The 27,238-nt window shown below is 33.6% G+C and overlaps 1 protein-coding gene across 1 annotated transcript in view; it reads right to left on the reverse strand.

Moving 5' to 3' along the window:
• MBOAT2 (membrane bound O-acyltransferase domain containing 2) overlaps positions 1-27,238 on the reverse strand; it is a 156,769-nt gene that overhangs the window by 39,418 nt on the left and 90,113 nt on the right. The window contains exons 4-5 of the mRNA XM_051976082.1: positions 20,276-20,371; positions 4,693-4,748 (exon numbers count right to left, since the gene is read on the reverse strand). Coding sequence (XP_051832042.1) covers positions 4,693-4,748; positions 20,276-20,371 — 152 coding nt within the window. The remainder of the gene's footprint in view (positions 1-4,692; positions 4,749-20,275; positions 20,372-27,238) is intronic.

Genomic DNA, 27,238 nt, shown 5'->3' on the forward strand with positions numbered 1-27,238 from the left:
CAGGCAGCACATGCTCAATTCAGCACTCAGGCAGCCCGGGCCAAAATCACAACTACAAACAAGGCTAAACAAAGTCAAGTTTGGTCATAATCAATGCACTCAGGATTAAATAGGGTCTCACCACATTACCCATAAGCGCGGGAGTATAGTTTGACCCTAGCACAAGCCCACCATCCAGAAAGTGAGGTTGGAGAAATGAATAACAGGAGAAAATGTCAAATACAATGTAGAAAATACCTTGGACTGAGAGAAGCTCAAGGGGGTAAACCCAGAAGAAGAGAAAACTTCCACAAGTCCAAGTAGAACCTCAGAGAAAAAGAATGTCTTGGCCACAAGGACTACAAGAGTACCTGGAAGAAATGAAAGAAGAGATACACAATGGAACACATAGGGAGGAAAAAATGGCAGGGAGAGTTAATACTTTAGAACAAATGGTGGTAAACTGGGCTGAAGAATTCAACTTTCTGAAAATTAGGACTTCAAAAAGAAAACTCTAGGAGACAATAAGAAATATTAAACAAAATCAAAAGACTTTAAAAAAAAGAGAAAAAATAGGTATATATTATCAAAAAAAACCTGATGTGGAATATAGGTCAAGACGAAAGACTCTAAGAAACAGTAGACTACTACATGACCAGAAAAATAAAGCTTAATATAATATTTCAAGAAGTCATAAATGTAAACTGCTCAGATAACTTAGAACCAAGTGGCAGAGTGATAATATAATATTCCACTTAGCATCTTCTGAAACAAACTACAAAATGAAAACTTCTAGTAATGCCATAACCAAAATCCAGAGCTTCCATATTAAAGAAAAAATACTGCAAGCAGCCAAAAAGAAAGTATTCATATAAAAAGAAACTATAATCAGGAGCATATAAGACTTTCCAGCTAACATTATAAAGGAATAGAGAACTCGGAGTATAGTATTCCAAAAGGCATAAAATTAAAATTATAATCTTTATGAAGATTGGCAATACTTATTAGAGAAATTCAATTTAAAATACTTATAGAATATAAAAAAAGTTATAGAATTAAGACTATAAAATACAACTACCAAACACTTTTTATGAAAACATGGAGAGACATAAATAATTTGAGAAATATTAATTGTTCAGAATAAGTTGAATATAATAAAAATGACAATTCCTAAATTAACTTAATTTACTTATTCTATGCCATATCAATGAAAATTTTAAAATATTACTATATAGAAATAAAAAAGTAACAACAAAATTCATCTTGAGGAATAAAAAGTCAAGAATTACAAAGAAAAAACATTTTTCTTTTTTTTTTAAATTAGTTAGAAAGGTGGCCCAAAAAAGTACCAAATCTCAAACTATATCACAAAGCAGAAGTCAAAATGATTTGGGAATGGTTAAAAAATAAAGATAATCTAATGTCTTATAAACCTAAAGATTTCAGCTGCTAGAATAAAGAATCACTTTGATTTTTTTTTAAAGTTGCTAAAAAAATGTACTCTAGTCTAGCAGAAAATAGGTATAAGTCAACACCTCACACTATATTCAAAGATAAGTTCCAAATATATGAATGACTTAAGATATAAAGAGGGACCATCATAAACAAATTAGAAGAGTAAGGAGGAAATTACCATTCAGATGGACATGGTAACAGTTCATAACCAAGTGGTACAGAGAGAATTATGGGAGATAAAATGGACAATTTTAATTACATAAAAAGATTTTGCCCAAACAAAACTAATACCACAGAAATTAGGAAAGAAAGAAGCAAGTAAGGGAAAATATCTTAGCAAGTGTCTTTTATAAAATTTCATATCCAAGACATCTAAGAAACTGATTCAAATTTATAAGAAAATCATTTATCAACAGAATGGTCAAAGTATAGGAACAATGTTTTTAAGGAAAGAAATTCAAGTTATCTACAACCACATGGGGAGAAAAGCTCAAATTCATTAATAATTAGAGAAAACTCAAATTAAAGTAACTTTTAGTTTCCAACTCACAGCCATGATAATTGTTGGAGAGGCTGTGGGGAACCAGGTATACTAATGCACTATCGGCAGAGCAGTGAATTGGGCTATAAAACAATTTGGAACTATACCCAAAGTCACCAAAACATATCTCAATCTAGCTTTCCAAAGAAATGAATGCTCATATATTAAGGAATGGGTGAAGAAATTCTAGTATATGTCAATGTAATAGAACATTATTGTGCCATGAAAAATGACAAAATGGATATTTCCAGCAGAAATTGCTAAGACATGTATAAACAGATACAATGATGTGAAATGAGAACAATTTACACAACATGAGAACAACAACTCTGAAACACTTTAAAACCAATCAAGCAAATCTAATCAAATTAACCTAATCAAACAAAGATAAACCATCATTCCAAATGATCAAAGATCATCTGCAGGCTACTCATCTCCTGACAAAGAGGTAATGGATGCAATATAAGAATGAGACATATTCTAGACTTGACAGTTTACTTTTTTTTGGAGTATATTTATTTGTTACAATGCTTTCTTTTTGTTCAGTACGATGAGTAGTGGGGAGTGGGGAGGAATGCAAATGAGAAGCCGAGAGCAAGAAAGAAGAAAAATGCTTAAAAGAAATTATCTATAGATCTTTGGTAGGGAAAGAGTTTGTGACCAAAAATGATAGAGAGGATCATGAAAAAATGAACAACTTTATTATATAAAGTTTTTAAATTTAAGTTTTTCAAATTAAATATAATTTAAATTATGCTTATAACTGTATAAACAAAACCACCTGCAGGTAAAATTAAAAGGAAAACAGTTTAATTGGGGCAGGGTGGGAGGGAGAACTTTGTTGCAAGTTTCTCTGACAAAAGTCTCATATCCACCATATATAAGGAACCAATTCAAATTGATAAGAACAATAACTGTTGCTAGATAGCGGATATGAACATATAGCTTTCAGAGGAAGACATCCAAGCCATTAATCATATGAAAAAATGTTCCAAATCACTTCTAATTAGAGAAATGCAAGTGAGGTTCTATTCATAATATCTAATATTCATAATAATCTATTTAGATTAGCAATAACAAAAGAAGAAAATGGAAATTGTTGTAAGGGCCTTGAGAAACCAGGCACACTAATGCATTGTCAATGGAACTATTAATTGAGCAGGAAAATTATAGATATATATAACTACCTATTAACCCAGCTTTGCTAATACTAATACTAGGCCTACAGACTAAGGAAATCAAAGAAAAAGAATCCATATGTAAGAAATTACATATAATAGTTGTTTTTATTGTAACAAAGAACTGGAAACTAAGGGGGTATTTATCTATTGTGAAAACTTTTAAAGAAATTTTGGTATATGGATGTAAAAATAACATAATGGACACTTTTTATGAAACCTGGAAAGACCTATATAAATTGATGCAAAGTAAAGTGAGCAGAACTGAGAAAACAATTTATACAATAATAACAACATTACACATAGAGGAAAAAAATGATCTTGAGTTGAGAACTCTGAGCAATGTAATGACCAATCATGATTCTAGTAGAATGATGATAAAGCACGGAACTAGCTACCTATCTCTTGACAAAGATATGAGGGACTCAGGATGCTGTCTATAGTTTTTCAAACACAGCCAATGTAGGAATGTGTTTTGTTTGATTATGTATATTTGTTACCAAAGCTTTCATTTTCTTTCTTTTTTTTTTTTAACCAAATGGCATGGGGTAGAAGGAAGAGGAGAAATAGGGGTATAGAGGGGGAAAGGGAAAAAAAAGGGTAAATTAAAACATCTTTTTTTAAAATTCTGAGAATAAAAATAACAAAAAAAGGTTAAAAAAAAAAAAAAAGACCAGAGAATCAAGATTGCTCTTAATGTTAAAGGTTGAACTTAATGTAATACTTAACAAAAGGAAAACTGTACAAAACACAGTTGCTTTTTTTTTTTTTATACAATGTTCTTTTTGTTTTACTATAATATGTATAGTTAGCTAGGATACAGGTGGAAGCAGGATAGTAGTGTTTTATTTATTTTTAATTTTGACTTTAAGTTTTGTATCTATATTGCCTTAATTTTTTAATATCTCTTACACTCAGTGAACCACGGCCTCCAACAAAGAAAAAGAGAAAAAAATTATTTCAGTAAGACTAGCTAACACATTAATTGGGTCTGACCAAGGTTCTCTGAACTAAATCCAATATGCTTTCCAATATACTATTTTGTTTCTAAATATATTACCAAATAATTCATTTTTATTTTTAACTTTAGTGGCTATGTCTTATGTACATATACAAACATATTATTATACATGAATATATGTATAGTATACATATCTCTGTATAGAGATAGATAAATGTGTGTCTATATAAACATAGATATTATAACTAATAAGTATCTGAGCTAACCATCCTTTTCCAAATTATTCTCTAAATTTTTGAGATAAAATTCCATAGGAAAAAATTATTGCTTTGATTTAAAAAAAAAATCGGAACCTATAATTTCATTCCACGTCTTCCTAAGTGGAGACTGGCAATATTTCTAAAACTTCTCATCTTTGGGGGCACTAAAAGTGACTTATTCATGGCCATGTAGCTAATAAGTCAGAGGTCTGACTCAAGGCCACTCCTTTGTTCAATACTGTTTCTAGAATAATTAAGCTAACAGAAAAAAGTCTTAGTGAAGAATTTAAAATAAAAAATTCAGCTTAAAATCCTTACCATCGTGAATCTCATAAGCCAAACTAGTGATCTTCTGTGTAATTATCATCATTGGTCTGTGGCAAAGAAAATGAAAACATTTTAAAAGAAAATCATAAACATAATATCTACATATTTTAGAAAGATTTCTTCATTGTTTATGACAACAAAAGTCGATTAGAAAATCTCATTCATATTTTGTTTACAAAGATGTTTCAAGGAAAAAGAAGAACTTGTCAGTAATAAAAAGCAAGTGTTTTTTTTTTTTTTAATCTGAAGGTTAGGTATAATATTTGTTTCTACGATATGTGATGATTTATAGGACCAAAAAAGATAAAAATTAATTTCTTGAGTTTAATTAATAATGTTTGTTGCTGTTTCAATAGGTTTACATTTTTAAAGAAAAGGGTTTTTATTGGGAGAAACCTGTGTTTCCCTGATCCTTTTGGATACAGGTAAATCTGGAAAGAAGTTCTTCACTCCTTTGTGGGTATTACTATTTCTGTGATAGCTATCAGATAACTATCTATCAAAGATTCAAATGTGTGTATAATAATGAAATTGAAGGACTGAGCCTCATATCAATGAAAGAAAGGGGTAATAAAGTGTACTTAAGAGTACTTCAGCGAAACTAATCAACACACTCACAAAATCTAACAGCATATGTAATGTTCCACAGTTGTAATCCCTTCACCTCTTCAAAAAAAAAAAAAAAAAAAAAAAAAAAAAAAGATGTACTTCTTTTCTTTAGAAACAAGTCAGGTCATTATAATTTCATGGTAGCTTTTTTTCATGTTTGTTCTTTATATTTACACCTATAAAATCATTGTATATGTCTCTTTTTCTGGTTCTGTTTATTTTATACAGTATTAATTCATATAATTTTCCCAAGATTCTCTGAATTCTTCATATTAATAATTTTTATATGATAGGAAATTTCATTATGTCCACATAACACAATTTGTTCAGCCATTCTCCAAATGATGGGCATCTACTTTGTTTCTACTTCTTTGCTACTACAAAAAGAGAAGTATGAATGCTGTGTTGCATAGGATTTTTCTTTTGGTTCTTTGTTCTCTTTGGGTATATATCTAACTTGTAGAATATCTCTATGTCAAAAGGCAAAGACATTTTAAGTCAATTAAAAAAAATCCAAATTGCTCCCCCAAAGATTAAACCAATCACAGCTTCAATAGCATGGATGGATACCACTGTATGTTAAGAAAATATATAGGAACTAGAGGGAGGAGACATGATGGAGGGCTCTTGGGTGAATATCAATAGAAGCAGAAACAGAAATAAATTGCTATTTATTATTATAATTATTGGTTATTAATTATGGGTCCACTTAAAAGAGGAACTAGATGAGGAATTTGTGAACCATCACAAGCCCTGGAACAGAGACATCACATCTATAAAAGTAAATTTCAATTATTAGTCAGTCAACACGTGTTTGTTAAGCATTTACTATGTACCAGGCACTGTGTTAAAAGGCAAAGATATAAAGAAAAGCAAGTATATGATACTTGCCCTTAAGGATCTCACATTTCAATAGGGATACAACATGTAAATAATTATATATATATACACAAGACACACAGTGTAAATGTAAACCCAAAAGAAGAGTACCATAAGAGATGGGAGACTGCTTTAAACAAAGCCTTGAAGGAAGCCAAAGATGATGGTGTTGAAGGAAAGCATTACAGACATGTGGAACACAGAGTGAAAAAAAACATGGCATACAGAGATGAAGTAGAGTGTCAGAGAGCAAGAAGGTTCACTGAAAAGAATAAATGTAGAAAGACTAGAAAGGTAAGAAGGGGTTAGGCTCTAAAAGGCTTCAAAAGTCAAGAAAATTTTATATTTGATGCTTGAAGTAATAAGGGACCTCTAGAGTTTATTTATTAAGATGGTAACATGGTCAGAGTTAAGCTGACACTGATAATGTCATGGTCCCTAGGAGGATGATAGTGTCCTTAATGAGTTGAGAAGGACAAAGTGTTTAAGGGGAAAGATAATGAGTTCTGATTTTCATGTCAAGTTTGAGATATCTGCAAGATATCCATTTCAAGATGTTCAAAAAAGCAATTGATTCTATAAGATTAGATCAGTTTTAAGCTTTAAAAGCTCAAATAGCTTCAATAGCTAAAAACCACACTAAGACTTTTGGGACATGTTACAGAGTTGAAAATCCTCTGCAGAGAAGATAATTGAGCCCATGGGAATTGATGACATTACCAGATGAGATGGTATAGAGGAAGAAGAGAAGAAAGCCCAGGCTGGAGCCATAGGGAATACCCAAAGTTAGAAGTAGGACCTAGGGGAGGGATTGAGCAAAGTAGACTGAGAAGAAGCAGAGATATGGGTAGGAGAACTAGGAGTATTAGTAATGTCATAAAATTCTGGAGGGAGAAAAGTATCCAGGAGAAGAAGATGAGTGACAAGGTCAAAGACCACAAAGAAATGAAAAAGGATAAGGACTGAGAAAAGGTTTTGGTAATTAAAATATCATTGGTAACATTTTCAAATAAATTTAATGAGATTGGAAGTGAAACTGCAGAGAATTCAGAAGAGAGGAAGATGAAAGGAAATGAAGATATTAATTATAGATGGCTTTCTCCAATAGTTGAAACACTAAAAAGAAAAAAAAAGATAAAGGATTATAACTTATGGGGATGGTTGGATCAAATGAAGATTTTTAAAGGATGGAGGAAGACATGGGCACATTTACAGGCAGCAGAGAAGCAGCTAGTAAAAAAGAAAAGAGTGAGAACAATAGAGGTGGAAATCTCCCAATAAGATGAGATCAAAGGCACCCATTGAAGACTGCACCTTTGGCAAGGAGAAGAGTCACTTCAATTAATATGAATAGCTGATGGACTTTTCTCTCTACCAAAAGCAGAGCAAGAACGTTTTTGACTTGCCTTAATGATAATTTCATCTTTCAAATGGCTGAGGAAACAATTTTGAGGAACAAAAAATAAATTTAAAACCATATTATGAATACACAGTTAACTCACCAAACAATTTAAATTTCTTAAACACCTATATAACAATGAAAGACATATAGAGAATAATGGCAAGAGGAATGTTAAAAGTTTAGCATGGTCCTATAAGAACTGTGTTAAGAATGTTAACATTCAAGATTAGTTTAGTATCAGAAAGCTAAGGGGAACAAAAAATTTCTCTTCAAAACTATATTAAAAATGTGGAGAAAAAAGGATAATTTTGTTCAAAGACTGATCATTAATATTGTTAAGCACAAAACAGGGACATGTAGGAAAAAAGATTACAGTTGCCATGTAGGATGTCCAGCAAAGGATTCAAACAGATGTGAGAGATTCCCTACTGATGTTCCCCCAGATCATTCTGGTGATTGCCTCATAGCCAAGAACAAGGCAATCTCCTAAAAGAATGACAGTCACTTAAAAAAAAGATTTTGGGCTGCATTAAGATAGGTATCACTTCCAAGAATAAAGTGGTGATTACCATGTGCTGGAAGGACACTGGTAATGTGAAGAATATCCAAAGGAGGCAACCAGGATGACACAACACAACAATAACAACAACAACAAAGAGGACTATGTACATGAAATCACAAATTTCTATTACATGCAGATCGCTTTTCCTTTCCAGTACATAATAAATTTAACATTTAACTTTCAAAGCTGCTAGCTTTCTTTCTTTCCTTCTTTTCTTCCCTCCTCCCTTTCTTTTTTTGATGAAGCAACTGGGGTTAAGTGACTTGCCCAGGGTCATACAGATAGGAAGTATTAAGTGTCTGAGGCCAGATTTGAACTCAGGTCCTCCTGACTTCAGGGCTAGTGCCAAAGCTGTTAACTTTAAAAGCTGTTCAGCCTATTTCTTTCTGGCCTTCTTTCTGCTCTCTTATGTGAGTTTAAAAATTTTTTCCCTGATTTTTTTTTTTTTTTTAAATCTTACTGTTACTCTCCTCACCCCCCCCCCCCCCTTTTCCCTTCCAGGACTGCCTTCCAATTGAAAAAAAAAAAATCCTTGTAACAAACACGCCCAGTCAAGCAAACAAATTTCTACATTAGCCTCCAAGTCCTCCTGTCAAGAGCTGAGTAGCATGCCTCCTCATCCTTTCTTTAAGATCGTGATCAATGCAATGAACAAGTTCTTAATTCTTTCAAAGTTGGTTTTCTTCATAATATTAGTATTATATAAATTATCCTCAGGATTCTGCTCACTTTAGTTTGCATCTATTCAGATAAATCCTCCCAAATTTTTATCACTTCTTATGGCATAGTAAAATTGCATTATACTCCAAGTATATGCTCTGTGTAGTGACTTTGGAGACATTTTCAAATTGCCTTCCCAAATTATTGAACCGATTCAGAGTCTCACCAACAGTATACTAGAGCACTTATTTTCTGTAGCTAATCCCTTTAGCAGTTTATATTTTCCTTTCCTGTCACCTTTATCTGATGGATGTGAAATGGAATCTGAGGACTGTTTTAATTTGCAGCATTCATGCTTTAAAAATATTCTTCACAGCTAAGGTTCAGGTCCCATATTTTAAGTATACATTCTCTACTAATTCTTTGCATAGTAGAACAGCTGATGTTATATTTATGTTTTCAAATCAATTAAGATGGCCCTTATTTCTTTCCTCTTCTGGCAAAAAAATTCAAATTTTAATTCTTCCTCATAAATTCTATATTCAAATCTTTCAAATAATTTTAGTCTATGCAATAAATTCTAAGAATATCTAGCATTATCCTGTGAGATTAATAAATTCTGATTTCACTCAGTAAAAAGAAGTTTTTTTAGTATAAAAATGTACCTTCTTTTAATAAACAAAAATTTGAAAAGTAACAGATTTTCACAAGTTTCATATATTTAATCCTTAAATTCTATAATTCTGTACATTATACCTAAAATATATAAATGTAATAATGATAAATATTATATTTTTTACATCTTTGTCCCTTTCTTCCATGATGATATACATTTAAATCCTCCTATATACAATACTTCTATAGATTTAAGGGGTTATAGTGGTTTAGACAGTAGAAATAAACAAATAAAAGTAATAACATTTAAAAAGATTTCCCCCAAAGACACATGCTATCAGTGGCAAAGCTAAGAAAGCTGAATTGAACTACTTCTTAGTGGGGAAAAAAAACCCATCCTTTCTCATTTAAATGAATATGTGATAAAGATGAACAAAATGTATTAAATCTGATATCAAATTAGTTTTTATGGAGTATAAAAACTAAATTGGCTTTATTATTGTATTTATAAAAATTTTATTTGTAAAAATATTTATCCTAAACACCTAGGCCTTTTATTTTCTGCCTCCTCTTCCCTGCCTGATCACATAACAGGCTGAAAATCAGAGATTCTACAATTTTCCTATCAGGAATGGGGGGTGGGAGTGGAGATAATAACCTAATGGCTATCAAAGCTGGAACCCTGGTTGGTTGGTTTATTGTTCTTCATTCTCAAACAGAACTGAAATTATACCATTCCTTAGAATCTAGGGATAGCATACACAATTTAATTTGACCAATAGAAGCTCAGAAGGCTCTACCACAGTTTGGATACAAATATTCCATATGGACATTTGGAGTGGAAATGTCTTTAAATTTGCATATCTCATGTTTCTTTTGAGCTACTGCAATTCTGCTTTGTTCTTTGAGCATAGCACTTTCTTTGATGAAGGCACACCAGGTCAGTAGTCGTTTGCTAACAATTTCCCTGACACACAATCAATTCTAAAGTTCTTCAAAGAGACCTTGAAAGTGTTCTTGTATCACTTCTTCTGTTTTCCCACGTGAGCACTTGGCTTTGTGTTAGGTTCTCCATAAAATAGTCTTTTAGGTAAACTTGACATTCAAACAATGGGGCAATCCCATTGGAATCACACTCTCTAAAGTAGAGTTTGAATGCTTAGCAGTTCAGTTCAACAAAGGATCTCAGTGTCTGGTACCTTATCCTGCCAGATGATCTTCAGAATTTTCCTATGACAATTCAAATGGAAACAATTCAGTTTCCTGGCATGGTACAGGTACACAGGTTTCACAAGTATACCACAATAAGGCCAACCTAATAGCTCTGCAGACTTTCAGTTTGGTAGGCAGCCTAATACTTCTCTCCCACACTTTCCTAAGGAGCCTCCCAAATCCCGACTTAGCTCTGGCAATGCTTGCATCAACTTAATTATCAAGGTGTATAGCCATAAAAAGTTTAGTGCCAAGGTAAGTGAATGTATAAACAGTATTCAAAACTGCTTCATTTGCTGTAAGGATGATGTGATGCTATAAACACTTATTTCTGTGGGATACATATAGATTTAGTATCACCGGGTCCAAGTATGATGGAGAACCTGTTCTCTCATTGGGTTAATAGTTAAGTCAAAATTAGCACAAGCAGGAGATAATCATCCCATACTTTGTTCCTTCTCAGTTTCAGAGGCTACACTGAGTGCACAATCATCTGCAAACAAAAAAACATGCAACAATTCTCTCTCCAATTTAGTTTTGGATGGCAGCCTTTTCAAGTTAAAGAATTCATTCTGGTTAAAGGGAACAAATGAATATTCTTTCACATAAACAGAAGGAGCACATAAATAAGGGTTTTCAACACTCAACTCCCTTCCTATACCCCTTCTCCTCATCCCCACTGCCTGAAGATCAGAGATTTGTTCACCAGGTAGAAAATGGGGAAGACCTTCTACTGGTCTCTACTATTTACCTAATAGTCTGTGACAATCTTCAGTCCTATAATTGAAAACTGTCTTCATCATTTCAAATGAAATATGAGGATTAAACAAGCTCCTAATGGTACAACTAGTAACAGTGGGGAGGTGAGTTGGAACCTATCCCATGTAGCACACTTTGGCTTCATGAGGAGGGACAAGTGCTTGGACCTCTTGATCACAATTAAAATCCTTGTTCCCTGTAATACACATTGTTGAAGTGAGTTTGAGGCAATTAAAGCTTAAAGTAGCACTGAAGTTTTTGGGACACTTTGTATCTATATGTAACTGTGAACAGCACTAAGCATCCAAATTGATGAGAATCCAAATTCATTTGCATAATTTATATGTATATATGTTTTCTCCCCTAAAATAATCTAACCTTCTTAAACATAGGCATTATTTAATTTTTATCTCTGGATTCCCAATGCCTAGTACAGGACTTGTCATATTATTAATGCTTAATATGTGCTTTCTGATTGCCTGACATTTTACTACTGACAGCATTTAGTTGATTATGTTATAAACTTTGTTGATCCCTTAGCCTTCTGCTTACTTTGAATGTAGAGATACTTTCAAACATCATCACCTCTGTCGTTCCTAAAGAGGTTTTAGATGAGACAAACCTTACTTGAGTCATAAAAATCAGCCAAATTCTCTAGCAGAAGGCTTTTAAGAAGAGTTGCTTTTGGTTTTCAGAAAAGTAACAAAAGGGAAAAAAGAAATATTGAACAGCTTCTCATTTTCTTGCTATAATGGAAAACATGCTGAATTTGGAGCCAGAAGATCTAAGTTAAAATCTGGTTTTGTCACTTATTACTTTTGTGATCTTAGGCAAGTGACTCAACCTTCTGAGGCCTCAGTTTCCTCATTTGTAAAATGAGGGAAACAGGCTTAGTCACCTTCTAAGATTTCTTCCAGCATTAAATCTTTGATGCAGTTTAAGACTGAATAAAAATAAAATACCACCACTGCCCTTCAGATAAAATTCAAGATGCTATTTTGATAAGCTAAAAAGCATTATTACCTGGTTAAAATTAACAATAACTGATTTTTAGATAAATTGCAACAACAACAACAAAAAAAACCACTTTGGAAAAAAATCATATGGCCTTGAAAGTCATTTGATGAACCTGAGTAACAATGCACAGCAAGCCCGTTTGGAATGGTTGAGAAAATCTGGAAGTTCTGAAAGACTTCTATAAAAAAGCCAAGGAGTCAATCTTCTTCCAGTGAATGAAGTCTATAAGAAGAACTGCTGAGGGGGTGGGAGAGAAGAACCTACACCTTGATTTGAGGAAGACTTTGTGGGCTTCAAAAGACATGGAAAATTCTGGACTTACTCTATCAGCTCCCTATGGCAGTATTTTCTTTACTTTGGTGAGGCAGTTGTGGTTGAGTGACTTGTCCAGGGTCACACAGTTAGTAAGTGTTAGGTGTCTGGGGCCATATTTGAACTCAAGTTCTCCTCACTCCAGGGCCGGTGCTCTATCCACTGCACCTTTTAGTTGCCTATCACTTTCTGGGGGTGAACAGACTGGATACACCGAAAAAGGCAGCTTCAAGGTACCGTAGAAGGAACCCAGAGAAAGGCCCACCATATCTAACAAGGAGAAAAATGACTTTCAGCAATCAAGAACTATGAATTACCTTTAGTCATATGTACTCTCTTAAACTTAGGCCAACTTTTCTCTGGACTATGTATGTATTAGCTGGAAAATTCATCATATTCTTTTTTTTTTTTTTAAACTTCCAGGAGAGCACAGTGGTAGTTCAAAGAAGGATGTTTTACATCAGCTCTTCTTAGTATCTCACTTTAGTACATATTTCTTTCTAAAAGGTAGTTAACTCCATTTTATCAATAGATAATGTGGGAGGCACACCTGTGGGGGATTGTGAGCTAACATACTTTAGATAGATGCTTCCAAACCTTCAAAACTATCCCCTAGAACCTTGGAGGGAGATATACTGTCTAAGCTCTGGTGATTCAATTTGCCAGTGTGATATGAGGTTGGGAGAGTAGGATTCAAAGCCCATAGATACTATGTTATGGTTCCCTTGAGTCAGGTACATTCAGTACAGCTACATTTTCTCTATCCACTTCTGAAAAGAGAAACATATGCTTCCTTTACAAAGGGAAAATTTCCCAAGATTCTCTGAATAGTGTTATTTGTATGTACCATAAGGTGTTCCAAAAATGTGTTATAGCTAATGGAATATAATGGGTTGGAAAAGAACAAATTGTGCAACATTTCAGTTTCAAGACCATGGGATTTTATTGTTTGGAATGGGAAGGGCGTTCACCTCACCCCATTCCCTTATTTTACAGATAATGGAACCATGCTCATGGATCATGGATCATGAATGATTATTCAAAGTCAGAAAGGGAGCAAGGACTTCAGCCAACATTTGAACCTGAGCTTCTGACTTCAAATTTTATGTTTTTTCTACACACTACAATAATTTGAAAAGTGAAGAAATACGTGATTTACTTATTACAAAAAAGAGAGGCTGGTAAGATTTATTTCCACTTTACAAAGAAGTGGAACATTTTCAGAAAGTTAAAATTAAAATGGAAAGAAACATTTTACACTAATTGCAAAGATCAAATGCAGTATAGGAGACAGTTAAAGCTAAGTTCCAAGGCTGATATGATCATATAAAACTTGTGCATGACACCTGTCAGATTGGCTAAAATGACAGGGAAAGATAATGGGGAATGTTGGAGGGGATGTGGGAAAACAGGGACACTGATACACTGTTGGTGGAATTGTGAACACATCCAGCCATTCTGGAGAGCAATTTGGAACTATGCTCAAAAAGTTATCAAACTGTGCATACCCTTTGATCCAGCAGTGTTTCTACTGGGCTTATACCCCAAAGAGATACTAAAGAAAGGAAAGGGACCTGTATGTGCCAAAATGTTTGTGGCAGCGTTTTTGGTAGTGACTAGAAACTGGAAAATGAATGGATGCCCATCAGTTGGAGAATGGTTGAGTAAATTGTGGTATATGAATGTTATGGAATATTATTGTTCTGTAAGGAATGACCAGCAGGATGAATACAGAGAAGACTGGCGAGACTTACATGAACTGATGCAAAGTGAAATGAGCAGAACCAGGAGATCATTATATACCTCAACAACGACACTGTTTGAGGATGTATTCTGATGGAAGTGGATCTCTTCGATAAAGAGAGCCTTAATTGATCAAAGATGGACAGAAGCAACTACACCCAAAGAAAGAACACTGGGAAATGAATATAAACTGCTTGCATTTTTGTTTTTCTTCCCGGGTTATTTATACCTTCTGAATTCAATTCTCCCTGTGCAACAAGAAAACTGTTCGGTTCTGCACACATATGTTGTATCTAGGATATACTGTAACCCATTCAACATGTAAAGGACTGCTTGCCATCTGGGGGAAGGGGTGGAGGAAGGGAGGGGAAAAATCGGAACAGAAGTGAATGCAAGGGATAATGCTGTAAAAAATTACCCTGGCATGCGTTCTATCAATAAAAAGTTATTTAAAAAAATAAAAAAAAATAAAACTTGTGCATGAATAAACAGACTGCAGCAGAATTAGCCTCTCTGATTACCTTATTTCCAATAATAATAGTCATTTTAATAAGTAAGAGAACAGGCACTGCAGTACAGAATTCAACATATATATAACTTACAGGCTTAATACCTAGATAGAGCTGCTGTGAAGGCAAGAGACCCAAGCAGATATTATCTCTCCCAGCTTACCAGTTGGTCTTATCTTTGGAACTTGGCTTCTGAGACTGTTTGGAAAGCTTCTGGGAGAAAGAGGTCAGAAGCCTGAATGAGTAGCCATTTTTGTTCCCTACCACATAACAAGTATGGACAGGGTTGAACAGGTAACAATCTCTGAGTACCAATACCTCTGACCCTTCCTCTGATTATAAACAATGGGAAGTAGAAGTTGAGTGACCTTCTTTTACTTTACTAGCCAGGAATTAATGGGGCATGCACGGTGTATGCAACAGGAAAAAACCTTTCATTTTCCTTCACCTGATGGTTAATTAGTAAGTCAAAGCTCATATCTTCATTAAAATAGGAGGCAATTTCTCTTCTCTTGGAATTAACTTAGAAGAAACTGATTGTACCTCACAAGTGACAACAGAAATCCTGACATTTTTCCTATCCAGACTGCTTGCTAAACTTGATTTTATGCCCTACTATATATATATATATATGTGTGTGTGTGTGTGTGTGTGTGTGTGTGTGTACACATACACATATATATGTGCATATGTGTATCTTTTTGTCTGATTAATGCTTTCATGGGAAGAGATTTCAATCTTTGAAGAAAGATGAAATACCCTTAGCTTTAAAAGCTGAAGTTCAAGGAAAAGGAATATTATCTACATTTGGCACTCACTGAAATAATACCTCTTTAAGAAATCAGCTAGTTTCAGAGCAGCTAGTTGGTATAGTGGATAGAGCACCAGCTCTGAAGTTAGGAGGACCTGAGTTCAAATCTGGTATGAGACACTTAACACTTCCTGGCTGTGTGACCCTGAGCAAGTCACTTAACCCCAACTGCAGAAAGAAAGGAAGGAAGGAAGGAAGGAAGGAAAAAATCATCTAATTTCCATAAGAAGGTTTCATATGAAACCTCAAAGAGAAATATGAATTAATCTCAGACCCAAAAATAACTTTCTGAAGAGGTCAAAAAGGATTTTAAAATTCAAATGAGGCAGGAAAAAAGAAATGAAATGAGTTATATAAGAAAACATGACGAAAGAATCAATATCTTGATAAGAAAAGTTCAAAAAATGGAAAAAGATGTACAAAATTCACTGCATTGGCCAAATTAAAAAGATAAAAAAACTAATTGAAGAAAACAATTAGATTGGGCAAGTGGAAGATAATGACTCCATTAGACATTAAAAATTAAACAAAATTAAAAGTGAAAAAAATGAAAGAAAATGTGAAATATTTCATTGGGAACAATAACAACTGATCTAGAAAACAGATAATAAAAGACAATTTAAGAATTTTAAGACTACCCAGAAAGCCATGATGGAAAAAAAAAAAAAAGCCTGGACAGCATGGTTCAAGAAATCAACAAGGAACAAGAGGATAAAATAAAAATTGAAAGAATCCATCAACCATCTCTTGAAAGAAATCCCCAAATAAAAAACTTACAGGAATATTATAACTAAACTAATGCATTTCCAGATCAAGGAAAAATATTGGAAAGCCTTCAGAAAGAAACAATTCAAATATCGAAAACCAGAGTCAAAATTATACAGCATATTTAGCACAATTTCTGCATTAAAGGATCAAGGTTTAGAATATGATATTCTAGAATGCAAAGGAGTTAGGACTACAAGCAAGAATAAAAAATGGACACTTAATAAAACTTTTTAAGCATTCATGATGAAAAAAATCAAAGCCAAACAGAAAATTCAATTTCAAATACAAGACTCAAAAGAAGAATAAAAAAGTAAATAGGAAAGAGAAAACATAAGTATTCAGTAAAACTGAACAGTTTACATTGCTGTACAAGAAGATGACCCTTGTAATTTTTAGGAACTTTTAACATTAAGGCAGTTAGAAGGAATACATTTTAAATGGCCTTCTGGGTAAGAATGTATTATTCTGATGTAATGATATAAAAAAATTAAAGGGTGAAAAAGAGGATTGGATAGAGAAATTGGAAGGGAGAAGGGAGAGGCAGAATGGGGTAAAAAATTCACATGTAGAGGTGTGAAAGATCTATTAATATGGATAGAAAAAAGGGAGCATCACTTGAATCTTATTGTTATCCAAACTGGTTTAAAGAGGAATTAACATACACATTCAGGTACAGAAATTTATTTTATCCTTTAAGGCAGTAGGAGGCAAAGAGGACAAGAAAAGGAGGGAGAACTGATAGATGGTAGAGCAAATTAAGGGATGCAGGGGTTAGAAGTAAAACACTGGTGAGGAGGCAAGGTATGAAAGGAGAGAGAGAAACATAAATACGGGGAAAACATATCATTAATGTAAATGGAATAAACTCACCCATAAAAAGGGAAGCAGATAGAAGAATGCAAAACTGATCAATTCTATATAATCCTGACTGTGACTATTCAGTATTTGAATTCTTTCTGGCTGCTTGCAGTATTTTCTTCTGGATCTGGGAGTTCTAGAATCTGACAACAATATTCCTGTGAGTTTTCATTTTCATTTCATTCTTTTAGAAAGTGGTTAATGAATTATCTGACTTTCTGGTTGTAGAATATTAGGGTAGTTTTTCTTTACATTTTCTTGAAATATAATATCTAGGGTCTTTATTATTAAGGCTTTCAAGTAATCTAATAATTCTTAAGTTATCTCTCCTGGGTCTATTTTCCAGGTCTGTTATTTTTCTAATGAGATATTTCACATTTTCTTCTATTTTTTCCATTCTTTTGATGATGTTTTATTGTTTCCTGATGCTTTGTGGAGCCATTAGGTTCCACTTGCACAAATCTAATTTTTAAGTGAGCATTTATTTGTACCTCCTTTTCCTTTTGTCCAATTTTCTTTTTTAGAGTGGTATTTTCTTCAGTGAATTTTTGTACCTCATTTTCCTTTTGTCCAATTTTCCTTTTTAGAGTGGTGTTTTCTTCATTGTACTTTTGTACCTCCTTTTCCATTTGGCCGATTCTCCTTTTTAAAGAGGTATTTTCTTCAGTAAATTTTTATTCTTATTTCTCCATTTTTATGATACTTTTGCCAAGCTGTTTACTTTTTTTTCATGACTCTTACCATCACTCATTTCTACCCCCCACTTAGTTTTTTTTCTACCTCTCTTATTTGATTTTCAAAAGCTTTTTTTTGGGCTGTTCCAGGACTTTTTGGGGGAACTGACACCAATTCACATTTTGCTTTGAGGCTTCTTTTGACACTGTTGTCCTCTTCTGAGTGTGTTGTTATTCGTCATCACCGTAACTTTCTAGGGTCAGGTTCTTTTATTGTTTTTTGTTGTTGTTGTTGTTGTTGTTGTTCATTTTTACAGCCTATTTCTTGACTCTTAATTTTATGTTAAAGTTGGACTTTCTGGGGTGGAAGGGGCACTGGCCTCAACAACAACAACCTGGAGTGGAGGGAACATTTCCAAACTTCAGGTTTTCATGTTACTGTTTTCAGAGCTAATTCCAAGGAGCTGTATGTTTTCAGTTCTTTCAAGGTGGTATGCTCTAAGGAGAGGTATATTCATTACTTTCTTGACCTATGCTGGAGAGGGGAAGCTGTAGCTGGCTTGAGGCAGGCACAGGGCCTCATTGCTAGCTCACACAAGGGCTCCAGAACTCCCTGCTAGCTTAGGTTGTAGCATGGAGTCTTGCTGTTGCCTTATTGAGGTATGGGCTGCTGTTGGGTTGCCTGGACTATCTAAGCTGGATTGTGCTCCACTCTTACCTGGGTGAGACAGACCTTTCCTATCAACTTAATTGTCTTGGGCTGGAAAACTGTTTCACCTCATTTTTTTTGGTTTTGTCAGTTGAAAATTTGTTTTGCGACATTATTTTAAAGTTTTTTGGAAAGGAATCTGGGAGAGCTCAGCAGAGTTCCTGCCTTACTCCACTATCTTGGCTCTGCCTTAAAAATATCTTCACCACCACTGGATTCTTTCTCATGACATACAAATAGCCTGACAAATATCATGACAATACAAATTATCAAAAATGTCTCTGTCATTCAGTCAAGCTATTAATCCTCTTCATTGATTCTCTATAACATTAATCTGTTGCTTCTCTTTCCTTCTTAGTCTTCTTCCTTGGTCTAACAGTCTTTTCCCATTCTCTAAAGTATTCTCAAATAATCTGTCTTGTTTGTTATCTATTCTCATGGCTTGCTCACCTTTAAGTAGATGACTCCCCCAAACCTACATATGTAGCCACAATCTTTCCAATGAATTTCCCATTCCTACATCTTCAATTACTTTCCACTTGAATAAAAAAGTAACAATTCATATTTATCTAACATATTAAGCCTGTTCTGAAGTAAGCACTTACAATAACCTGAGAAGCCCAAACTCAATACATAAAAAAAAAATTGAATTTAACATCTTTTCCTCATAAATCTCTTCTCTCCACCCAACTTCCTTCTTTCTGTTGATCCTTCCTGTCACCCATGTTTGAAAATTCAAAATTATCTCTGACTCATCTTTCTTCTTTACTTTCCATATTCAATTAGCTCTGAAGTTCTGTCATTTCTCCCGCACAATATTTCACCTCTCTCTTCCTTCAAGTTAGTGGGTGTCACATGGATGACAAATCAACAAAGGAGATGAAGAAAAACCAAGATAGAAGAACTGGGAGAGAGTAGTCATGAAAACTCCCCAAAATAAAAGAGTAGTTACCAGCCTCAAATGTGACTGAGAAACTGAGAAGAATAAAGAAACTTCCAAATAGTTGTCGCTCTATTACTTCATATTTTTCTAATAATACATATTTATAGCTATTATATTTCATCTCTTATATATTTATTTTTGACATTAAGTTCCTTAAAAATAAGGCCTATGTCATTTTTCATCTTCACATTCCCCCCAAAAAGGGTGAAGTATATAAAACACAATATAAAAATGTTCCCATAGAAATAACAAAGTTTGAAGTAAAATCAGTTAAGTATAAGAAGAACTCAAATGTTTTGAATTTTTCCATTAATTTTATTCAATTAATTAATGTTTTGTGGTAAAATAATTATTTAAAATTATTTTGTATCTAAATTGGATTATTTTAATAAAAAAGTAGAAATGGCTAAAAAAAAACCATATAAAACTAAATGTGGTACAGAAAACAAATGTACCTTATTTGACTATCAAAATATTTTATATAATTAGATATCACATGATGTATCTTTCAAGATGAAAATTGTATTCTTACCCTGAAAAATCAGCAGAATATTGTCCATAATCGAAGATATAGACTCTGGTAATTTGGCACACTGTAAGGTATCCCAAAGCAAACACAAAACAATATCTGGAAAGCAAAGAAATGATGATAAATTATATAACAAAAATAATGCAAAATTTTATATACCAAATCCTAAGATCACTGGTCTTTAAAATCCAAATAACATTACTATGTTATTCTCTTTATCCTCACTCTATTTCACTTTCATTTTCATTATCATTTTACAGTGCTAACTACCCTTTTGTGTCTGGGTATTCATGACCCTATTCTCATCTTGGTCTTTATCTTTCTTGATCTCCTTTGTTGAATTGTCATCCATGTTATAGCCATTAACTCTAGGCATCTCCTAATGGTCTATAAATTAGACTCTTCTCTCTAGATTTACTTTCTTATTTGATTATATCAACTTCCACTGGTTTAGTTATCTCATCTCTAATCAGATGATTTCCTAATCTGTATCAAATATCTATCTAGTTAGCTATCTAACTATTTATCTATAAATCTAAATAGATGGATAGATAGATATCTCTATATCTACACTGTAGTTTAATAAGAGTGCTGAGTCTAGAATCAGGAAGATCAGAATTCAAATCCCATCTCAGATATGTATAACCATGTGACTCTGGGCAAGTTACTTAATTTCTGTCTGCCTAAGTTTCATCAATTTTAAAATAGGGATAATAAAAGGTACTATACCACAGAGTTGTTATGAACATTAAACGAGATAAATGTAAAGCACTCAGTATAATGCCTGGCACATAATAAGAACTGCATGTTAGCTATTACTACTATGTATATACACAAACGTGTTTGTATATATAACCCTAGTCTCTCTCCAGAATTGTAGCCCCTCATCACCAAATACTCACTGGATATTTCAAGTGACTGGATATCTCAGGGACATCTCAAACTCATCAGTTTAAAGTAGAAATCAATCACACTTCTTTCCATTCAGCTTTCTTCTACAGGTTTTCTTTCCCCACTAAAATGTAAGTTTCTTAAGACAAGGGCTATCTTTCTGCTTATACCTATATTTTCATCATTTAGCCCAGTGTCTAGCACACAGTAAGCACTTCAAAAAGCCTACTGACAAAGTTTTTCACTGTTACTTAGAATACCAGGATGCATTCCCTTCCATGGCTATTAAGTCTTTTTCTTTCCAAGCACTGAGAATATGAACAGTTAAGTTCTTTTCTATGGAGTTTATAGAATCAGAAATCTAAAGCAAGCGAGAACCTCAAAGGCCATCAACCCAATTTCTTCATTTTACAGTTAGCTTGGCACAGAGAGGATGTCTTCTCTGAGGTACAAAGGAGTTAATTCAATCTGTGAATTATCCATTTCAGGCCCTTTATCGACTTCTCCTTTATACTATCTATCTTTTGGCTCAACATTGTATTCACTTCTTAATACAGTAAGACACATATTTACTGCGTCTTACATACAGTAAGGACAATAAAAGGTATTAAAACACTAAAAATTTCTTCTGATAAATTCTAATTGGAGACAGAAATTCTTTACAAGTGAAGTTTTAAAATTTCCTGTGGCTTTCAATGATCCATGATATATATTTATCAATATTTATGGATAATCTAAACTAATAGCACTTGAGAACTGATGGCACTAAATTCTGAGACAAAATGAAAACTATATAATTGTGGGTCTTCAGGCAAGAAAAAGTAAACAAATTCCAGAAATATAATTGCTGAATAACTGCACATATATAGCAATATTTTAAAAAGAGGGCTTCCAAAACATTTTAAACATGTAATTCTCATTTGAGCAAGAAATGCCCCTTAACAAGATAAGCATTACAATTGTTATCTCCATTCTAGAAATAAGGAAATAGCAATGATCAGATATGAGATTCCAACCCAGGTCTCTCCTGATTCCAATCCCCAAATACTTTGCCATTAAAATAAAATAAAACATGGAGGTGAAAATCATACTAGAAGTAATAATGAAATTGCAATTTCTGATTCAATTTAAAAAATCATATGACAGAAGAAAAAAAATTAAAGCTGTGATCAATTCTCCTCCTCTCTCCCTCCTTGTCTGTCTCTCTCTCTCTCTCTCTCTTTTCCTCCCAACATGGGAATGGGGGATTTACTACCCAGAAGCTATTTGCATAACTAGAAAATAAGGTAAGTCACTTTATTTTTTAAGGTCACAGTTTCCTTAACTATAAAAAAAGACTGGAATAGATGACTTTCCAACTTTTTCTATTTTTTTTTTTTTTTTTAGGTGCCATCCCTATGGTTCAGATAAGCCATTGTTGCAAATATTGGCAGGACTATGGACTTACCACAAGCATTTTTAATAGTCACAAAGAGCATATTTTACTATTCTATCATTAAAATTACATCAAATTGAAATCTATCATTCCTAGGATAATATAAGGGTAGATTAATTGAACTTCAGTCGCAATGATCCTGTAAACTAAATATTGTTTTTTTCCCTAAAATATAGAACTCTTAAAAATAACTAAGCATAAATATCAGTTAATATTGGTTTATCACAAGAACACTCAAGTCGATTTTAATTAGTTTTACAAGACATTGTTTAATCAAATGATTCTTTGAGGTCCTTAATTTCATAGGAACATTTAAAATGTGCAATTGTCTAAATGATGTTATAGCAGAGTTTTACAACTTTATCATAGGAATTGATTAAAATTCATACATAATGCTATTATAAAATAAAATTATTGAGGGAAACATTATGGAGGAGAAAAATTTACTATTTATCAAAGGTTTTGTACAATTTTCACAAGAGGATGCAGGGTCTCCAATTTTTTTTTCTTATTATGCTCAGTTCTACTTACTATGTGTCTGTTGGAATGAATTTAAATATAATTTAAAGAAATATTAATGTTTAAATAATATATCATATTCATCTAATTTCAACTATTATAAATTACTCTTTAACCTAATCCTAACATAACCTGTTTTTTATATCAGATTTGAGAAGGGTATAACTTTTTAATTCAAAATGAACCTTCCTTATTGTTGTCTGACCCTTTGACTCCTTACCAACAGGATGCTCTCTGTAATTTCATAAAGTGTTAATAATATCTTTCCAAGCAACTCTTACTTGTCTTAGTGAAAGAATCTTTTCTATGGAAGTTTTATGCTGCCCTAACCAACTTCAATTCACAATCTCATGATAACATTGTTAATATATTACAACCAAACTTGGAGCAGAATGCTAAGGAATATAGACTGAGAAAAATTAAGAAGACAACAAAGAGCCCATGAAAGAAACAGAATAGTGGTTATAAAAGTATGATAAACCTAAAAAAATAGGTAATAAATAAGGTAATGGATAGGAATGGGTAACAGTAATATTGTTAAATGCTCTAGAAAGGTTAAGAAGAATGATAATTTAGGAGAACAAAGAGGGGAGGTGATAGGGAGAGGAAGATAAAATATGAAGCAAAATAAAATGAGAAATAAAGAAGACAAGGATTAAATAATATCAATAGGTATCTCAAAAGGACTACACAAAGAAGAAAAAGCCACTTTTATTTATCAATTTTAAAAAATAGGATCATACATAAAGAACTGGTAAAGTTCTTAAAGGCTACCTAGTTAACACCCTCATTTTAATCATTGCAAGTAACTTTGAACTTTATGTTAGGGCTGGGATTTGCACATTTACGAGAGCATATGCGACCTGAGCTTTTGTCCTTTGTCATCCTGCTGCTGTTAGAAGTCAGGCTAGAGATCTGCAACCTTTTAGCACTCCCAAAGTGATGTAATCCAGGTTGAAATCTGTTCCCTGCTATCTCTCAGATTCCTAAGTTCCTCACCCAGGTTTGCATCTATTGGCTTGTCTCTGATTTGAAATTTTATTAGATTGCTGCTAGACTCAGCTGTTGGAAGGTTCTACAATTTCAGAGCACTGAATTTTGGGTTCTTCTTTGGTTGGGAATACCTGTGTTCCTGATTATTCCAGACAGGTTTCAGCCTAGGATTGAATTTCTGTTCTGCTTTTGGGATAAGATTCACAAAACTACTCTTTGCTTCTAAACTTGCTCCTTGTTCAGTACACTGCTAGTGCACTTGTATGTGTTCAGTACACAATCTTCTCTACTATCCCCAAGTGAAAGTCTCCTCCTTTCAGTCTGCTCTGATTCCACGATCTCTCTTGGCCCACGTTATTTCCCACACCCATTCCAGGGCCCAACTATTAACCTTCTCAAACTTCAGAGTACAAGAGTTTGGGTTGTTCTTGGCCTGAAGAAACCTTAGAGCAAGATGGTCACATCAATTTTTAAAGCACTTTACCTTCTGGACTGACTCTCCCCTTTACACCAATGACAGTCCCTTTCCATTGCAAAGTTGGCTAGTATCAATTATCTCAATTATTGAAAGTGCAGAAGTTCAATTCGGATGCCATCTATCAAGCACCAGCTATGTGTCCTCCTAGGCTCCACGATGGCATCTTTCCTGATACTTCATAGAGTTTTATTACATCATATAGGAGAATTTTTGTCCTTTCAGCTGAGATTACAAAATATCTCAGCTTTCAGCAATCTCTGTTCACAACAAGATGATCACTAGTTTTCCAAGATTCAATTCAAAGTACTTACTTGAAAGAAATATTGGAACTACTATAGAAGTCCTAGCTGACCTAATGCCAAATAACTTAGTAACTTAGAAGGGTTTTTAACCTGGTCTATGAACTTTAAAAAACATTTGAAATTTTATTTCAATGTAATTGCTTTCCCCTGTAAATAAATATATATATATATATATATATATATATATATATATATATATATATATAATATATATATATATATATATTATATATATATATATATATATATATATACAATTGTTCTGAGGAATCCACAGACTTAACAACTACCAAAAGAGGCCATGACACAACCCAAGCTTAGAACATTATGGAGGAGACTCTAAAGCAGCAAAATATAATGGAAAGAGAAACAGATTTTGAGTTCAAAGCACTAGGTTGGAATCCCAAATCTACAAATTACCTCTATGATGTTGGGGGAATTATTTAATCTCTCTGGGCTTCAATCATCTATAAAAGGAAGGGGATGACTCTACTAGATGGCTTAATGTTTAGATTTCTTCCTAAAAATGATATGAAAAGTGTTGGAATCCTTACTAACTGCTAACTAATTAGAGTTGATCTAATCTTACAAGAAGATTTTGGCCAGAACCTGAAACAAGATACTAAGTAGAACTAATTAATACAAGGCTTGTGTCCACACCTTTACTCATTGGAGTTCAATGAGTTCACACCTCCCTTGAAGCTCTTTGGGCCAGAGAGCACTATGGGAGAAAACCCACAATCCCTCTCTTGAGCATAAATAGAGCTTCAATGGGCCAGTCGAGGAAGTTCTTCAGAGTGAAGAAGCTACAAGTCGAGATTTCGCCAGAATGACATAAAGAGTGGAGCTGGCTGGAGGCTGAAGAAAGCAGAGGCAGAGGCTGAAGGACCAGACCTTTGGATTTAAAGACATTCGGAGAGAGCTCTTGGAACCAAGCAGAGAGATAGGCCTCTAAGCTAACCGGGCTATATTGGAGATAATAAAAGATCTGAACTTTTATCACCTGGCTGCGTTTTGAGAAGAAAAAGCTCACCACAAAAAAGCTACACAACAATCTATGCAAAATTCTCAGAGAAGTATCTAATAACACAGAAGCAAAACTTGAAAAACACACATTGAAACTACCACATTCAACTAATTTCCTCCACTATGTAAAAATAAAAAATAAAAAATAAAAATGTAGTTTGAAGAAAATTAATACCTGTGATATAATACCAAAAAACATTATTTCTTCTGGGTTATTTATACTCAAATTAAAAAAAAAAAAAACCAGACTCAGTGTATTCTGGATATGCTCAAGAATGTCCTGAGCCTAGATCTGGTTTTGCTGAGTTATCTATATTCATTATATTTTCACTTATTTTGCTAAATATTTTCCAATTATGCTTTAATCAGGTTCAAGCTGTACTTAGGAATTCAAACTGCACATTTGACACTCTGCTCCAAAAAAGATATAGCTCTGCAGTGGTAAAGCTCCTCACTGGAAGTTTCCTACATCAATGAAATCACAGGTCCAGTCCACATGTTATTAATGAAGCCTTTGCCTTTTTTTAAGGTTTATTCTTCTTCCCCTATAGAATCTGAAGTAGAATTGAAATGTGGAATCCCAAGGGAAAAAGCTATAAGCACCTCACTCAAAGTGGCCTTGCTTGCCACTTAAGAGAATAACATAAGACCAGCCTTTTGGCACTGATCAGATGATTTTCAGGAATATTCAAGCCAATGGTAATTAGCTAACTGCTTCTTATTTCTGCTTATGTTAGCTTCTAAAACTAGCCAAGTTCTCTCCCAGTTCTCCAAGTACAACTTTATAGGTAAGTATCAACCCAGTCCAAATGGCCCCTACTTGGGGAAGGAAGAAGAGAGATTATGTACAAGATCCTTCACATCTCCCTGGTAGCCAACTGTGTGCACCATGGGAAACATTCCAATCCCACATGCTCATTTCCCTTAGCCAATAATTACCAAAAGATCCTAAAGTACACATTTATAAGTGAGAATATCTACCAATACATGTAGATTCTATCTGACTCCCAATCAATCACCATCTTGTAAACTCTGATGTCAGAAATAGGGTTTGTCCTATACAGAACAGAAAAGTTGAAAAGTTATTTTGGAAATTACCACAATCTCTTAATCTAGATGCAGATGTGGAAGACCACAACATACTATTCCTGAGGCCTTGGAAAGCTATAAAGAATATTCATTAATAAATCTCATTTACACAAATAAGTCTTATGGCAAGGACTTTCTTCTTTTTTCCATTTTTGTGTGGATGCTGATTTATCAATTAATCTCTCATATGGAGAAGATTTTGCTACCGAAGGTAATAAAATAAGTGGAAGAAG

The sequence above is a fragment of the Antechinus flavipes genome, chromosome 2 (genome assembly GCF_016432865.1).
Source record: "Antechinus flavipes isolate AdamAnt ecotype Samford, QLD, Australia chromosome 2, AdamAnt_v2, whole genome shotgun sequence".
Lineage (NCBI taxonomy): Eukaryota > Metazoa > Chordata > Mammalia > Dasyuromorphia > Dasyuridae > Antechinus > Antechinus flavipes.